Source organism: Eumetopias jubatus, unplaced genomic scaffold, assembly GCF_037043125.1.
Source record: "Eumetopias jubatus isolate StellerSeaLion01/CBP00866 unplaced genomic scaffold, mEumJub1_p1.0 scaffold_5, whole genome shotgun sequence".
NCBI lineage: Eukaryota > Metazoa > Chordata > Mammalia > Carnivora > Otariidae > Eumetopias > Eumetopias jubatus.
In genome coordinates, this window is record NW_028274811.1 from 103,313,120 (window position 1) to 103,331,786 (window position 18,667).

Here is an 18,667-nt window from a genome sequence, read left to right on the forward strand (position 1 = left end):
CTACAAGGTCATTATGTGTATAAATGAGTTAATATGTGTGAGGTACACAGTAAATGCTTCCTCAGCCCTGTGGGGGAAGGGACAGTTATTATCCATCTATAGATGTGGTAGCTGAAAGAGCGGTTGCCCAGATCACAAAGCTGAATACGTCACAGAATCAGGATTGGACCTAGTTCTGCTATACTCCAAACTCCTCAGACTGAATGTCCTCACCACTAAGGCATTCAGGGCCTCCCGGAGGTCCAAGCACCCTGTTCTCCAGTGGTTGTCAAATTCGTTGTGTGTTTTCTGCTGTCCAAGCATCTCTAGCACCATGTCTCAACATAAATTGTTCAAGAAATATCATGTGATGATATCATCACAGTTGGCCGGAGAGTTTCAGACAGCCTCCAACACCAGCCAGGTCACTGCTCTCTTCCTCCTTTGGCTTAGACTATGGCTGGAGCTTGGGTGAAAACTAGGTCAAGCATTACAGAACCTACCAGATAAGCCTGTACATCTTAAAAGCTTCAGTTTGGAGAGGAAAGATTGAGGCTTGGCGTCAGAAAGGCCAGATCTACATTGCAAATATCAGAGGATGGCCTACAACTGGCAAACTTGCCGCCTTGCTCCCTTGGCACCCATGGCGGGAACTGCCAATCACAGCATTCTGTGTTCAGTGCTTTCCCCACTTATAGTACTTTAGGATGGATCCACCTGGCCTCTCCTGGTGTAGGATAAATGACTCTGGACATTAGAGACTGAGCTGTAGTCTCAGATCTGGAATTGTTTTTAAAAGAGCATCCACTTCCCACATCCCGGTTTATGAGGGCGGACTCTGGAGCCAGAACATCTGAGTTTGAACTCCAATTTGTTACTTAACAGCTCTTACTGCCAGCCCAATGACTTGACCTCTCACCGAGGCTCAGTTTCCTCAACTGTAAAATGGGAGTACTAATGACCGCCTCATGGGGCTGCTAGGTGGATCAAATGGGTCAGAACTGAGCTTGGCACCTAGTAAGTGCTTTAGGTGTTTTTGTTGCTATTGTTATTGCTGTTGTTTCTATGAGTGGCCTCATCTGTAAGATGGTGTCACTTCCAGCTCTGGCATCCGAGGCTTCTACAACTTCAAGTCACAGTTCCAGCCCCAAGCGGCCGAGGGTATTTGGTATAGTCACTCAGCTTGAGCTGCTCAAGCTATCTATGTGTAAGGGAGATAAGAGTTACTGTCTTTTCCATCTTGCTGGGGAGGGAGAAGCAAGGCAAGTTTCTCAAGGGGAAAAAAAGAGAGAGAGAGAGTGAGGTCAAAGCCTCAAACAGCTGCTGAATGCTAATATTAAGGGGACTTCAGTACTTCAAGTTCTTCTTAAATTCACCATGTCAAGTGCACAAGTGGTTGGTTGTTGTTGATCTCAAGACTCAAAGTCTGCCCACAGTATATTTCAAACCTACCTGCAGCACAGCAAACAGCTTGAGCCCTCTCACTCCTTCTGATAGAAAGGTGCAAGGTCCAGGGTATGTCAGGTTACCAGGATCTCTTTCAGAGCTAGGAAACTTCCCACTGGTCACCTGGGCAGAAAAGCCAAAGGATGGAGCTCCTTGGCTAGAAGACTCTCAGTCACAACTGTTACTGTACAATCCAATAGGAGATTGAAAAATGTTGGGAGTGATCAAAGACAAAGAGCTTTGAAAACTCAGATGCTAGTTGTGTGACTTTCTAGCTCTAAACTTGGACAAGAGGTAACTGAGTATCTTAAAGCCTGATTCTTTGTCTGTAGAATAGGGCTAATAACATTACTATTATTACCAAGATATAACATTAATATATATACTAATTTTTATTAGCAATAATCTTTCAAGATTGTTGGGACAAATTAGGTCTATTACACATCTAATGTACTATATACTAAAATAGTATAATACATATCACACACCTGGCACAAATAGAAGATTCAGTAATAATCATTGGTGTTACTAATATTAACATGTCCATATTATTACAATTCTAGAGACCCTCTTCAAAATAACACTGGCCCAGCAGTTAGGACATGAACATTCTAGTTTGTACACAAACCTGCAGAATGATTTCTTACAATACCTTTCACCCTTTTGTGCCTCAAACAAGGCCCAGAAGTTCTAGTTCTAACTCTGGGAGCAGCAGCTTCACCTTGGTCAAGTCATCAAACCATATCACAGTGTGGTAGACAATCTAATGACCCAGCCCATCTCAGGGTGGGGTGGTTTTGAGTGGGAAACAGCTTCAGAAAGCATAAAGAAACAGGGAGAAGATTTCTTATTCACCCTTCTGAGTTGCATGGCTATTAGGAAAATATTGTGCGAAAAACCTCATGAAATTCTCTTCCCACCACACTTCCTGCCCATGGTCCAGTCTTTCTATCATCCCTTCCCAGGAGCACCCCCCTCTTTGTCCACACTACTGATCATAATAACGACCTTTTGGTATCCCATGCCATGGTCTAGGTACTACTGTTCCCGTCTGAAAGATGGCAAGATGACATTCAGAAAAGTTAAGCAATTTGCTCCAGGTCATATAGCTAGTAAGTGACAGACCTGGAAATTCCAAACCAGACTTTTCTGCCTCCACAGCCTGTACTCTGAACCGGCACCTTAACAAGGTGGTGCAATTCCCTTCAGGTCCTAAAGAACCCTCATAGTAGTAGTATCAGCAGCTGTCACTCTCAGGATTAGTTCTCTCTGATACTTACACGACTCTGCATGGCACAAATGAGAAAACAGAAGCTCCAAGTCAGCGTTGTGACTTGCCAGAGGCTCCAAAGCAGCCGTTGGTGACCACTGCCCGTGGGTCCTCATTCACAAGGCCACACTCTCTGCCTGCAGTGCTACGTCAACCTGCTCTTCTGGTACCAGTTTTTCTGTGGTTTTTCTGGCTCCACCATGATCGATTATTGGCAGATGATATTCTTCAATCTCTTCTTCACCTCCTTGCCTCCTCTCGTCTTTGGAGTCCTCGATAAAGACATCTCTGGAGAAACACTCCTGGCGTTGCCTGAGCTGTACAAGAGTGGCCAAAACTCTGAGGTAAGATGGAGAGGCCTCAGCTCCTCTCTGCCAGAGAAAGAGCACTGGTCTGCGGTCAGGGGCATTGCCCTCGGGTCACCACTTTGCCTCTTATCTCCCATGTGACCCAGTATCTCCACTCCCCACTCCTGGCCTGTTTCGCATTTGTTGTTGAGGGTGATGGACCAGACCAGTGGGTATTTTTCTTTTTAGTTAGTTATTTCTTAGTTATATCACATGTTTAACGTAGGATTGCCCTAGTTGCATGGGGAGAGGACGTAAAGAAAGATCCCATTGTCTTCAGCTGGCTCCTTTTTCCAGGCCTTTGACAGAAGCCCCAAGGCTTGGGTTAGGAACCCCTGGGATTAAAAGCTAGTTTGCTCATCACGGGGTGAGGTGTTCACAAATGAAGGCTTTTACCTCATGTCGGGAAAGAAAGTTTAGAACTCAAGATTATACACAGTCTGGAATTTGCTGGTAGCCCATAGACTAAAGAAGGCCTAGGAAACCACCAGGATGATCTCCTAGAAGGCAAAAAGCGGTCACACTGACACCCTGAATGGTTTGGAGAAGTCAGACCATGGGTACTCCAGGTGGTCAGACTGGCACAGACACAGCCCAGGACTAGATGGAAGAGACAGACAGGGAACCTGACTGCCTTGAAGGAAGAGTTCTGGGAAAAGGAACATTGACATGCATGAGCATACCTCTGTGCCTGGGAGAAAGGAGGGCCAAGCCAGATGTGGTGTTTGAGAGCTAGTAGTAGTTTGTGGACAGCCAACAAAGAACCAAGCCCAGTCCTAACCCAAAAATGGGAGGTGAGCCACACAGCAACCCTAGCACATCAGGCAAGAGAGACGTGATAATGGCACACGTACACCCATAGCTCTTCTGATTTTTCTCCTCCCATTGATGTGCTAGATGTATAATGTATTCCTTGAGTATCTAACAGTAAGAAAAGTTAATGTAGCAAAAACAAATTGAAAACAGTTTCTTTTTCAAGGGAAGGCAGGAAGAGGGAAACAAAACGGAGAACACTTGTCTCTGAAGCCACTGAGCCCTGTCTCTTGGGAATCTGTGATCCTGGACTGTGATGGAGAGCTCCCTCTCCGTCAGATGTTATGTAGAAACCTTAGAATCTCTAAACTTACCAAGTGTGTATTAGCACTAGTAACGTGCTAATGAATGGTAGTTATTTTTTTTAAAGATTTTATTTATTTATTTATTTGAGAGAGAGAGAGAGAGAGAGAGAGAAACAGCATGAGAGGGGAGAGGATCAGAGGGAGAAGCAGGTTCCCCGCTGAGCCGGGAGCCTGATGCAGGACTCGATCCCAGGACTCAGGGATCATGACCTGAGCCAAAGGCAGTCGCTTAACCAACTGAGCCACCCAGGTGCCCTGAATGGTAGTTATTAATAACTGAGCACTTCCTGGGTACTAAAGCACAATTGCATTTAGATTTCTCAAAACCCAATGAGATAGTTGGTGTTGTTTTTATCCTTTTTGTGGAAGAAGAACCGGTTATCAAAGCAGCTTAGTGACTGTCACAAGGTCATACAGCCAGTGGCAGAGCTGGGACTTGAACTAAGGTCTGTCATCGCCAGGTCTATGCTCTTAATTTTTCCATTCTGTTGCCTCTAAGAACACTGTAAATACCATATTTTCTGTCCAGGTAGCACAAGAAAGTTGCTTACAAAGAATGGAGGCTTTCTTTGAGGGTGGTTGATGTGTTCTTTCCTGGCAGTGCTACAACCCGATGACTTTCTGGATTTCCATAGTGGATGCATTCTACCAGAGCCTTGTCTGTTTCTTCATTCCTTACCTGGTAAGTTCTATAATCCCATTCTAACCACACAAATCACAGAGTGGAACTGGTCCTGTTAATATGAAATCCTAGACTAGTAGTGTCTTTCTGGACACTGCAGCACAGAGGCTCCAAGCAGGTAGTCTGCAGACTACATCCAACTCAGAGTATTTGAAAACATCTTAATTTTTGCCAGGTTTTGAAAAACTGGAAGCTATCATTACACTGGCTCATTTTTCCCCCACATGGCAAAAATCCAGAACTGACTCACAGCCCTGTTTAGATGGGGTGCATGTTCTCCAGTTTGCCATGGTCCCTACCACTCCCTTTTGTCTTATACCTAGTCTTCTACACTCATTTACCATTTCTTACTTGAACACTGAGGGTATTTGATTTATATTTAGATTTGTGATTCCAGGGTTGAGGCAGCATGCATTCAGGCAGTAAGTTCTGCCAATAAGGGATACTACATTATCTGAAATAAAAGCAAGGGATACCAGCCCCATCTCAATTTAGTTCCCAGTTTAAAGAGTGGGAATTGAGATAGTGAACTATAGCTCTATGTCTCCTGGACAGGGAACCAGAATGGTGTCTACCCCACCTCACATTCTTTTGCAGTTAGCAACAAGATGGGTCAAGGAGGCAGTCATTTTGTGCTTCATTTGACTTTCCTGTTTTACAATACCTTCCTTCTCCAGGACTCTGCTTGCTTTTCCCGCTTCATTTTTTGCCCCCACTATGTGCTCAACAAACCTACCGTCTAGGCTTATTTGAACTTTTCACCCTCAAGTTCTCACCTTTGCCTGGTCTGACTTTCCTCTCTCTTTTCAAGAGATTAACTCCTCTTATTATGGTCTCAGCTGATTATCTTCTCTTCTCTTCTGTACCCCCGGGGTATTTTGTATACCTTGTACCATTGTATGATTTATCCCCTTAATTGTACCACATTTTCCCTGCCTAGTAGACTATAAACTCCTTGAAGGTGGACACAAGTATCTTCATCAGTTTTCACTGTGCCTGCCGGTTGCCCAATAAATTCTTTGTTCATTCATTCCACAATGTTCTGGAATAACCATCATGGCTTCTGCCACAAATGTGTTTCTGAGGAATTTAGCCCTATTAACTCACTCCTCATCCTGTCTGTTCCTTGGGGCAGTTCCCCATGGATGGCAGCTGCATATCTTCTCCTCATTCTTTCCCCTCCCACGACACGTCCCTTGAATCCCAGGGCATATCTAACAGTGCCTGTTTTTCCCTCCTCTGCAGACCTACAAAGATTCTGATATTGACGTCTTTACCTTTGGGACACCCATCAATACCATCTCCCTTACCACAATCCTCTTGTACCAGGCAATGGAAATGAAGACCTGGGTAAGTACCTCAGAACCCCTTTGACCTAAAAAATGTGAGTTGTTTTACTCTGTATCACTGATCCACTCCATAAGTCAAGCAGAGAGTTTATGGTTTCATATGGTTTCACTCATATGTGGACCATAAGGAATAGCACGGAGGACCACAGGGGAAGGGAGGGAGAACTGAATGGGAAGAAATCAGAGGGGGAGACAAACCATGAGAGACTCTGGACTCCGGGAACCAAACTGAGGGTTACGAGGGGTTTGGTGGGGGAGGGTAACAGCATGATGGGTATTAAGGAGGGTACATGTGGTGATAAGCACTGGGTGTAATACGCAACTAATGAATCGTTGAACACTACATCAAAAACTAATGATGTACTGTATGATGACTAACTGAACATAATAAAAAAATAATAATAAATAACTACTGAACTCCTGTGTCCCACTTGTACGGGGATGAGACAGGTATAAAAGATAAAGTCCCTCACCTAACTTGCTTATCATCAGTCCAGGATTATAAACCTAAGACCCATAAAACCATGAGACAATTTGTTGCAAAAATAGGTATTTTTGGTTAAAAACTTTGGGGTATTTCAGAGAGAGGAAAACAGTAGCCTGACCATACTTGAGGCTGTGTTAGGGAGGTATATGCTCTCCATTTAATTTCAGGGTAAAAGATTAGAGGGCTACCTTCATGTAAACACATCTCAAGCATGTCCAGATATCACATTTCAGTATCTAAGAAGTCAATGACAGCTTTCTCATTAAATTCTTATAGTCAGCGATAATTATAAAAACAAAAAGCTTAAAATCATATACCAGGTACCTATTTATATGATTTTTAATTATCTTATTTAACTTCCCAGAGCACTTTGTGGATTTGGGGGGGATGGGGGGTTAGGCTTATACAGTGCTGTAAGTCAATTATACCTCAATAAGTTTAAGGTATACAGGATAATCACTTGATATACATATATTGCAAAGTAATGGATGTTAACTAAATTAGATCAGCCTATGCCGTGAGAGCTAGTAAGAGCCACCCAAGGAAACTTGAGATCACAGACACCCTCTATTCCAGGTCATGCCAAAGACAAATAGAACAAAGTGATAAAACCAAGAAGGTATAGCCAAGCTTAAGCACAGGATAAATTTCTTCAAGAAGCACCAGCAGCAGAAGAGGCTGAAAAACAATGAGACAGGGGAGGAGGAGGTACTGGACTGGCTCAAACTGAAGGCTTTCCTGGAACCCAGGACGAGAAACTGACTGTGGCTGTAGGGAGTCTGGTTCCTATGGAGCCCTGTTTACTGCTAGGTTCATGGTCTGGGGTAGAGTTGCCCACTTAAGAAAGCAAGCTGAAGAAAAGTTGACAAGGACATGCTATTTGGAATTACAGTTTTACGAGAAGCCATGAGGAAGGTAGATAAGAGTCAAAGACACAATTTTAATATTGGGAACTGAGCCAAGCTAAGGAAACATTTAGAACTCTTCAAAATGAACAATTTTGTAATTGAAATTAAAAATGCAGGGGCACCTGGGTGGCTCAGTCGTTAAGCATCTGCCTTCAGCTCAGGTCATGATCCCAGGGTCCTGGGATTGAGCCCCACATCGGGCTCCCTGCTCCGCAGGAAGCGTGCTTCTCCCTCTCCCACTCCCCCTGCTTGTGTTCCCTCTCACTGTGTCTCTGTCAAATCAATAAAATCTTTTTTAAAAAATGCAATTTGTGGGATCCACTCTAGATCAGACTCTGGCAAACAGTAAACTACCAAATTGGAAGATATTGGGAGCTCATCTGGAATGCACACAAATATGATAAAATAATTCAAAGGAATAATAGCTAGAATAAATGGCTCCAGCATCCACATAATAGGGGTCATAGAAGAAGGAAAAAAAAAAGGTAGAGAAACAGTATCTGAAGAGATAACCATTGAGAAAGAAAATTAATCAAAATAAACCTGAACATATCACCTGGATATATCATAGTGAAACTATATAGTGTACAAGAGACAATTGTAAAGTCTACCAGAGGCTATGGACAACTTACTTGAAAAGGAATAGCAGTTAAACTGACAAACAATAGAAGCTAGAAGACAATGGAGTAATTATCTTCAAAGACCTGAGGGGAAATAACAGTTACACATCACTTAAAATCGGGGCAAAATAAATGACATTTTCAAATAAACAGACATTATAAGGTTTGCTACTCCCAGACCCTCAGCAAAAAAAGAAACATACTTCTGTAAGAACATAAAAGCCAAAACTGTAAGAAAAAACATCATGGTAAGAAAGGACTGTTCAATAGGTAATTTATGCTAAAGCCTTCATCATTAATAGGAAGAGAATAGAAATATGCAATTAACTGTCAATTTTTCCATAAAAGTCCATATTTATTTAGCGTGTCTCAAAACTTAAGGTCTCTCTTAATACTTGAAAACATATCTTCAAAACTTAAGGTTTAACCATAAAGGAATGGAAAGAAATAAGAGGAATATAGGAAACTATCAATTCTGCAGGATGTAGGAAAGATAAATAAGGGCAAAGAAAAATGATGGACAAAAAACTCCACAAAATAAGATGTTCAGAATAAATCTAAATATATCAGTATTCATAATAAATGTTAATGGATTTAATTCACCTATTAAAAGCAAAAATTATCAGATTGGATTTTTTTGTCCAGTAAATATAAGGACAAATAGACAAATTCACAATTGTAGTGTGCGATTTATATACAACTCTATCAGAAACAGATCAAATAGAAATGATATAGAAGCCTGGAATAAATTATCACATTTGATCTAAGGTATTAGTAAACATGCATCTTTTCAAAAACACACAGACCATATATCAAAAAGTAAAAGACAAAATTCTGAATTCTTACAGGAATTTGAAAGAATCATGATCATCCTTTCTGACAATGCATTTAAATTAAAAACAAGCAATAAAAAGATAGTCAAACAAACCTAACATGCTTGGAAGTTTCAAAATGTACTTCTAAATAACTCATGAGGTCAAGAGTAAATCATATTGCTGAATGACTATAAAAACACCATATATGCAAACTTATGGGTTGAAGCTAATCCTTTTATTATTAAAACACAAAAAGATAAAAAACAAGAATTCGATTCAAGGAACTTAAAAAACTATCATGTAAATCTAAAGAGAAAAATCAAGGAAACAAGAGAAAGGATCAATAAAACCAAAACTGTTCCTCAAAACCCTAATAACAATTAATCTCTGTTACTCAGCCATAAAAAAAAGAATGAAATCGTGCCATTTGCAACAACATGGATGGGATCTAGAGAGTATATGCTAAGCGAATATGTCAGAGAAAGACAAATACCACTCTTATGTGGAATTTAAGAAATAAAACAAGCAAAAAAGAAAGGCAAACCAAGAAACAGACTCTTAACTATAGAGAACAAACTGATGGGTACCAGAGGGGAAGTGGGTGGGGGATGGGTTAAATAGGTGATAGGGATTAAGGGGTGCTCTTGTTCTGATGAGCACTGGATATTGTATGGACTTGTTGCATCACTATATCGTTACACCTGAAACTAATATGGTACTGTATGTTAACTGGAATTTTAACTAAAGAAAACAAAAAATCTAATCTCTGACAAAACCAATCCAAGAAAAGACCACAAAAATACGAAAAAGACTGATAATTATGGACATCAATTTAAGTATTTTTTGAAAATTTAAAACAAGTTGATAATTTCTTTAAATATAAAATCTACCAAAACATAACCAAGGTCATTCAGCAAACCTGAATAAACCGGTCACCATTAAAGAAATTGGCTAAAATAATCCTGATACCAAAATAGGCATAGACAGTTCAAGGAAAGAAAATTATAGAGCAATCTCACTAAATGAACAGAGATATAAAAATTCTAAAAAAATTATTGACAAATTAACTCAGCAGTGTGTGAAAGATAATAAAGCCCAACCAAGGAACTTTCATATTCTGGTAGTAGACCACAAACTATATGCTGATGCCACCACTCTGGAGAGCAATTTGAAAATAGCTGGAGGAGTTTAAGTACTCATCTGCTATGACACAATTCTACTTTTAAGTATGATGCACCCTAGAAATATTCTTGCATGTGTTATATACAGAGATGTGTTCAAGAATGCTTGTTACAGTATTGTTCTTAATAGCAGGAAAAAAAATAAAGGAAAAAGGCTAAGTGTTCATCAACAGGAAAATAAATTGTGTCATATTCATATACTAGAACAGTTAAAATAAATAACCAAAGCCAGATCTATCAACATAGATGGAACTCCAAAGCATTAGGTCTAGTGAAAAAAGTTAAAGGATTAAAGAAGCATTCATAAACATGTATGTACAAAATATGCGCAAGAATGATGAACCACTAAAAAAAAAAAAAGAATGATGAACCACTGAATTTATGTTCAAGACTAAAGAGAAAACATTTGCAAGGGAATCATGGGTGCTTTAATTGTATATGTTAATTTTTTTAATAATAATTGGAGGAAATATGACAGTTAAAATTGATAAAGCTGGATGGTTATATGAGGTATACTATCTTATGCTTGAAATATTTCACAATTTAATTACATTAAAAAAAAAAACCCAAGATATTTCCCAAGAGGAATTCTACTCTCCATGAACCTCTTAACCACTAGATTTTTAACATTTCAGAAGGCCCTGAAAAGTATAATCAGGCCTCGATTGTGTATTACATGGGTGATGAATTAAAAATTCTGTATCTTCATTGGTCACTCAGCCCACTTTCTCACAACACTGCATCCATCTGCTTTCAGAGAGGGGGACCTGTTCCTTTCACTCATCATTCAGCATTATTAACCCACCCAATGCATTTCTAGACCAGCTAAACCAGTAGTTACTTGTAATTTCTGGTGCTTTTGGAAAAAGAGTCAGTTACTAAAATCATTATGAAAAAGTATATTTCACTTTTGAAAGTACTTGAAGCAAGACAGTCTATTTCCTGGGTAGAAATCTAACATGAATTTGAGTAACTGTCAGTTTTCACAGTTCCCACCAAAGCAACTGAAAAGAATTAACTAACTGCTTTCTTCTTCAGGATCAGGGGCTGGATTATTCAGATCACCTCTCCCACTGAAAACTAAAAATAAAAATAAAAAACTACTTCAAAAGCATAAAAGAGCTGACAGAATAGTAAAGACAAAAACCTCTGAGAAAGGGGGAGTCTAGAGAAAGAGCCAAACCTGTTTCCTTGAGGATGTCTGCAACCCTGCCCAAAAAGAACTTTGTTTTGGGGCAGCTTGACTGAGCAAAATATTCAGAAATCAAACCCAGACACCCAAGGCAGGAGTCTAATAAGAGCCCACATTACATTAGAATCCCAAAGCTATACCTCAGGGTAAGGCTACACCCAAAATGGACCTGCCTGTTCAAGCTCCCCAGCAGGTACTGCAGGGATTATTTCCACTGTGAGCAAAGCAGGGAGAATCAATATAAAGGACCTGTCCTAGGAAATGGACCATGGGCTGACCTCATACAGATTTGCAGCCCAGGTTTGTATCACCTTGGTGAGCCAAATTTTGATGTATGAGGTCAGTTTAAAGTGACCCAAGACTGACAGTTGCCAAGGACATTACAAAATAAACATGCCTTCTCTAGAGAAAGGTATCTCATCCCATGCCTCAAAATTGTTCCTACCAACTCTTCGAGGGCTCTGAGCCTCACATATTCAAAAAAAACCCAACTCTCAAAGAAACAAAAACCCATTAGTGAGGTTTAAAAAAAAATCAGAAACACATAGTTCAGGTTTTGGTATTACCAGATATAAATTATAGAAAAATCTATGTTTAAGCTTTAAAATATCTGCAGGGATTGATAAACTATATAAAGCAATCTAGCAAATTTGAAAAGAGACCAAATAAAACTTTTAAAAATAAAATACAGTAGCTGGCTTAACAAAAAAATTAGACAAAACTGAAGGAGAGAATTATTGAATTGGTCAAAAGTAATTATACAGAATATAAAACAGAAGAAAAATAATGAAAATTATGGAAAAGGTATAAGATATATAGAAGATAGGGTGGTATCTAAAAAGGTCTAACATACGTTTGATCAGAATCTAAGAAATAAAGGAGACGGGCGCCAGCGTGGCTGTCGGTTAAGCATCTGCCTTTGGCTCAGGTCATGATCCCAGGATCCTGGGATCAAGCCCCGCATCGGGCTCCCTGTTCCGCGGGGAACCTGCTTCTCTCTCTCCCTCTGCCTGCTGCTCTGCCTGCTGGTGCTCTCTCTCTAGCTCTCTGTCAAATAAATAAACAACATCTTAAAAAAAAAAAAGTAAAGGAGAGAGAAAATGAGACAGAGGTAATAGTTGAAAAGATAGTGACTTAAGAATTTTGCAGAAATGATGAAATACATCAACCCACAAATTCTAGATCAGCAAAACCCAACCAAGATAAATAAAAAGAAATACTTATCATAAAGAAACTATAGAATACTAAAAACAAAATCCATAAAAGTAGCCAGATTTGGGGGTGCTTGGGTGGTTCAGTCAGTTGAGCATCCAACTCCTGATCTCAGCTCAGACCTTGGTCTCAAGGTCATGAGTTCAAGCCCTACAATGGGCTGGCTTCATGCTGGGCATGGAGCATACTTAGAAAAAAAAATTGCCAGATTTTAGGAGATAACCATTTCTTTCTAAGGAACAACAGGTAAGAAATGTCTCAAAAGCAACAACAAAAGCCAAAAGACAATGGACTGCTATTTTAAATATGCTTAAAAAAAACTGCCAAACAAGAATTCTATATCCATCAAAAATGTCTTTCAAGAATGAGAATGAAATAAAGCATCAGAATAGATCACCAGCAGATTTCCACTAAAGGCAATTCTAAAGAATGTACTTAAAGCAAAAGGAAAAAAAATCTCAGATGGAAGGTCCAAGATGCAAGAAGGAATGAAGGTACAGAAAATGGTAAACATCAAGTGAATTTTAACAAATGTTGATGATATTCAACTATAATAATGATCTGTCTGCTTTAAAAGATGATAGAATTAAAATATGCAGTAGCAGTAAGATTTAAGTCAGCAGGGAAGTAAACAGAGTTAAAGTGCTCTAAAGCCCTTGTGTGATTCAGGAGTAGGGAAAAGTAGTTACATACTTTAGACTGTGCTAAGATTGCTTATTATCATTTATTGAGTAATCATTGAAAGAATAGAACTGGAGTGTATAACTTTCAAACCAGTAAAGGGAAAAAATGAAATTGTACAAAATACTAAGTTTAAAAGAGGATAAGAGTGCATAAAAGAACATAAAACAGGACAAAATAAGATCAGACAACAGAACACTGTACTGCTTTGAACATGAATAAACTGCAGCCACATGTGGAAAAAATGGATTCCTCACACCAAATAGGATTCTATTTATCTAACACTTAAAAAGCAGAGTACATAGGCAGTGAAACTACAAAGGATGGCTTGTAATGATCACCAAAGTCAAGGGTGAGACAGGATCTCTAGGGGCTCTTTGGGTATGTATGTTCAAATTCTGGATGAGGGCAGCATGGGTGTTTGCTTTCTAATGCTCCATTAAACTGCATGCTTTTTTGAATTTTTTGTGTGTGTTGCATTCCCCCCCGCCAAAAAAAAATGCTTAAAACAAAGTTAGTCAGATGCCATGATTGCACTGCCCCCTGATCTAAGCTATAGTTTCAACAGTGTTTACTTCTCCTTTCCTTCCACAGACCATTATCCACGGGCTTGTTCTTGTAGGCAGCTTCCTGATGTACTTTGTGGCATCCCTTGTTTACAATGCCACCTGCGTCAACTGCAACAGTCCCACCAATCCCTATTGGGTGATGGAAGGCCAGCTCTCAGACCCCACTTTCTACCTCGTCTGTTTCCTCACACCAGTCATGGCTCTTCTCCCAAGGTTTGAGCACAGGGGTTGTTTTCTACCTAGAACCACCAATGCCCCCTTAATAAGCTATTTTCATAAGCCAAGAGTCAGGAGTTTGACTCCTGCTGGGAACCTTGAGGCTATTGTTTCAAAGACAGGGTATTAGGTCAAAGAGAACAATGAATTAGAAGGCAAATAACATGGACTGTCATCCCAGGTCAGCCACAGAGTAGCAAAATCACCAACTGGCATGGCCTAAGTTGTGACATCTGTAAAATGGTAATTTCTGCCCTCCTGCTTTATAAATTTTGTTGTGTGTAAGGATCATTTTGAAAAGGTCTGTGGTCCTTTATTAGCCCAGGAGTCTCATAACTCTAATAACTACAGGCACGGGCACACAACTGCAGCAAACCAGGTGTAGTACAGACATGGGGTGAAAGACCTTCTCAGCTTCTCCCTATCATTGCCCCAGAAAAGATCAAGTCTTAGCATTGCAGAGCTTTAGATTTCTTACAGAAATTCAAATTTTGCATGAAATAGCCAACTTTTTAATATTACTCAAATTTATTACACACAAAAATGTGTATTAACCAAATAAATCATTCCTGCCCAAGGACTATTTCTAACATTTCTATCCTAAACCTTCTGCATTTGACTTTTCCAGAAGAATAGCCACAATAATGCCTTGCATTTCCTTGAAGCTCTTGCCACACACTATCTAGCACTTTGTTTTGCTTTTGCCATCACCTAGAATTTAGGCAGAGCTATAGTTCTAGTACCACTTGCTCATGGGACAGTTAAGTCCCAAGAAGGGACTATTCACAAGTCCACCACAAATTACAGTGGGAGCTGGATTCTCCCAATTCAGTGGCCTGTGTTCTATTCTGCAGCCCACACTCTAGTTAGAACAGTCAGTGAACTTGAGCATGTACCTGTGGGCAGGACTTAGCCCCTCTCCATCCTTAAGATCCCGCCACTCTGAACATCAAAATTCAGCCACCTTATTATCATAATCTGTAGTAAACAGACTATCTCAACATGGCGTAGAACTTTTTCTAATCCAAAATTAGAGAGCCATAGCTAGTCATACTTCCTTTAATAAATGTGGCAGCTTGCTTAACCTAGGTTGGTCTCCATTTCCTTGTCCTAAGCCAGCTCAGAACCTTGACCTCTGATGCAAGGTTGGAGGCTGAAGATACCTAGATTGCAAACACAGACATCAGTTGTATCCTAAGTATGCTCTATGTGCATGGCCTCCCTGCTTGGCCCCTGCTGGGCTCTACAGCTTCATCCCTCCCTCAACTCCCTACTTCAAACTTCGGGCTCCACACTACCAAGCTTCTTGTACTTCTCTGAAAGTCCATGCCTTCTCACCTTCCTGCCCTTATTCATGCTGTTCCTCCTATTTGGCATACACCTTCTATTACCAAACCTCCTCATCCTTTGACATTTCAGGCATGACCAATTCCAACCCTTCCATGATTTCACCTACCTTCCTCAAGTAGAAATATGTCCCCCTCTCTTATGTGTTCCCATCACCTGGGTGTGTCTTTGTCACTGCCTTTAGCCATTTGTTATAAATCGTCTATCTCTGACCACTAACTCCTGGACAGAAGGTATCCTCCCTATCTTTATATAACCAAAACAGCACAGTTCCTGTCACATAGGCTGCATTCTGAGATAAATGAGCAATAGATGTTAGAAGAACAGAAAGGGGAATAAAACAGGACCGTTGTTCTCAAGAAACCTGCAATCCAATAGACAATTCAGATATAACTTTGACCATAAGACAGGGGAAAGTGACTAGTATGGAAAGAGGGCCTTGAATGAAGAACAGGAAGCAATTAAGAACAAGTACAAGCCTCAAAGGACATATTGCCCACCCCACCCCTTCTTCTGCCCAACCCCTTGGGAGAGACCATGAAGACTGTGCCCTCATTGGAGAAGGGCATCAAACTGTGGGTTAAGTACTTTTGTTCACACTTTTAGGTTAAACACAGCTATGATCACCACAAGCCAAGGACTGAGCTCCCCTGTTCTGTATCATATTTAGGGAATGGAAAGAAAATTATCAGCCTATATTCTTTGTCTTACCCTTGGCTGGAAAACACTTAAAGCCAAAACGAACCAGTTCGATGAGGATATTTCAAAAGTATGAAGACTGCTGACACCTACTTTGAAAAGACAAGCCTTCAACATTACAGCTTGTTATAACAGATGAGGGACAAGTTAGGAAAAGGTTAACAAATATTTGCTTGCTAACTACCATAGCATATAAGTTAAATCTCTGCCTATTCTTTATCATCATCATAAAGTTGGATTTCTGCTTAATGTTGTTTACTAAGAAAGCAGACATTTCCTCTGATAGAGAAAAGATTATTTTAATAGTTCCAAGGACTGTAGACTTATAACCTTGGAACAATAAATGTTTCATATAGAAATCTACATGATAGAATGTTTGCCACAGAAAACTACTCATTCACTTAAAGTTGTAAGCTATATTTATCATAATGGAGATTGATTTCACTCACCCAGCTTGTGATAATTAACCCACTAGCTGTGACCTCACTTAGCTTGGTCTAATTAATTCAAGCAGTATGAGAGAATTGTACGGATTTTCTTAAACTGGGAACATGTAATTATTTTACAGATAAAACAAAAGAAGCCAGTGCACTCAGTTTACAACACAAAGCAGCCTCTTAATTAGCTATAAGGGAGGATAACTGTCCTTGCACACTCTTTCCTTGGCTTCGGTAACACAACACTCTGTTGGTCTTTCTCCTACTTCTTTGTTTCCTTTGCTGGTTCGTGTTCTTGACATAGTGGATGTCTACCCTTGGTCTTAGGTTCTTCTAACTTTATATTTTCTCCATAGACATAGCAACCACTATTATGAAGTTAAATATCATTTTTAACAGATGACTCTCCAATATAAATTCCCAGTCCAGTCTCTCTTCTGAATTCCAGATACATCTTTCTAACTACCTCTCATCACTGCCACTAGGCACATTTAGTCTGAGGAAACAAGAGACATCTGTAATTTAATTCATGATCCATCCTCTATCAGCACCACCATCAAAGAAACTTAGGTCTCTTTCAGAGTTCTCTCCATCAAATGTTACCCACTTAGGACCAGGACAGACCCCTAGGATCCTTAATACCACCTACCACCTCACATGTGACTTGTCATGAAAACCAGGTGGGTTTATCCCCTGTGTATTTCTCAAATCCATCTCTTATTTCTATTTCTAATCTTTTTACCCCAAATTACTTCAGCAGTCTCCCAATGGGTTTGCTCTAACCCATTATCATTGTGTCAAAGTGTAATCTTGTCATCATCTGTTTATGTCTCGCCCCCTCCCGCAAAGGAGCTTCCCAAGACCATCACCATAAAGCACGAAAAACAAGATCTGGCCACAGCCCCTGCCTGCTCTGGCCCTAGCAACCCCTTCCATCCCATATGTCTCCACTCTTGTCCTCACTTTCTGTACTGCAGCCATTGTGCCCAGGATTTTGTTCTCACCCCCTTTGCCTGACTACCTCCTATGCATCTCTCAGTCCTCAGCTTAAATGTTTCCTTCTCAAGGAAGGTCTCTCACACCAGATCAGGTGTTTGACACTTTTCATTGCTCTCTCCATTTATAAGTCTATTTATGTGCTACATGAAAGCAAGAACCTTGTCTTGCTCACAGTTTAATCCCTTTGGGCCTGGCCTATTGTAGGGACTTTACAGGTATTTGTTAAATAAATGGATGGAGAAAGGAAAGTGATAGCTTGGGGGAAAGGCTTAAACTGAGAATATTCAAATTTCCAAGAAATTGAATCTTTCCTGAAACATATACATGGCCACCTGTACTGCCTCACTGGGTGAGATGAGAAAGAATTGGGGGAAATTTATCTGATTCCATGGGACCTACTGTTGTCTTCAGAAACCCCTTGCCCCTGAGGTCACCCTAAAGCTTTTAGACAATAGTGGAAGGATGGAGCCTTTCTATAAGGCTTTAGAAATAAAACTTTTTAAAGGATTATTTTTGGAAAAAAAACATGAGTGTTCTCCTGACCAATTGAAGTACATTTTAGGTTAAGAAATCAACACCGAAAGAGGGAACAAGAGTTGCCCAGTATCACAAGATGGTGTAATGGTGTGAGTCTTTCTCCATACACCACATAGTTTTATTCACCTCCTCACTCCTTCCTTCCCTAAACTTGGAATAGAGAAAAGATTCTAAACAAAGAGACTCCCAGAGTCCACATTCAACTGGGCAGGGACAAAGGGAACACTTGGGTCAATCATCGGGGAGGTCAATTAACTTCTCTGGAGACCCTGGGAAACCCTTCTTGGCACTTATAGTGATAATACAGCGATGCTGTCAAGCCAGCCCATAGATTCAGGGAAAGAGTTTGTATTTAGAAACTACTCAAAAATTAATAAGTTCCACAAAGGATTGACATTATAAATCAAGTACATATGCCTGAATTAGAATAACCCAGAAATAGAAATGGACCACCTTTACATGGTGGATAAAAGCCTTGGGATCCAGAATGCTTGGTTCTGATCACAGCTCCATTACTGTGAGACTCTGGACAAATCACTTAATCCCTTGTTGCCTCAGTCTCATCATCTGTACACA

At 40.2% G+C, this 18,667-nt stretch overlaps 1 protein-coding gene and 1 long non-coding RNA gene across 4 annotated transcripts in view; one reads left to right on the forward strand and one right to left on the reverse strand.

The window, feature by feature from the left end:
* Positions 1 to 18,667, forward strand: part of ATP10B (ATPase phospholipid transporting 10B (putative)) — a 125,784-nt gene that overhangs the window by 106,364 nt on the left and 753 nt on the right. For all 3 annotated transcript variants that reach the window (XM_028106505.2, XM_088023477.1, XM_088023478.1), the window contains 4 exons: positions 2,839 to 3,039; positions 4,762 to 4,842; positions 6,088 to 6,192; positions 13,882 to 14,069. In XM_028106505.2, the coding sequence (XP_027962306.1) occupies positions 2,839 to 3,039; positions 4,762 to 4,842; positions 6,088 to 6,192; positions 13,882 to 14,069 (575 nt within the window). The remainder of the gene's footprint in view (positions 1 to 2,838; positions 3,040 to 4,761; positions 4,843 to 6,087; positions 6,193 to 13,881; positions 14,070 to 18,667) is intronic.
* The window catches only part of LOC148164389 (uncharacterized), an 88,850-nt gene that overhangs the window by 18,164 nt on the left and 52,019 nt on the right, over positions 1 to 18,667 (reverse strand). Inside the window, exon 4 of the long non-coding RNA XR_015768204.1 lies at positions 2,706 to 3,012. This is a non-coding gene — a long non-coding RNA (uncharacterized LOC148164389). The remainder of the gene's footprint in view (positions 1 to 2,705; positions 3,013 to 18,667) is intronic.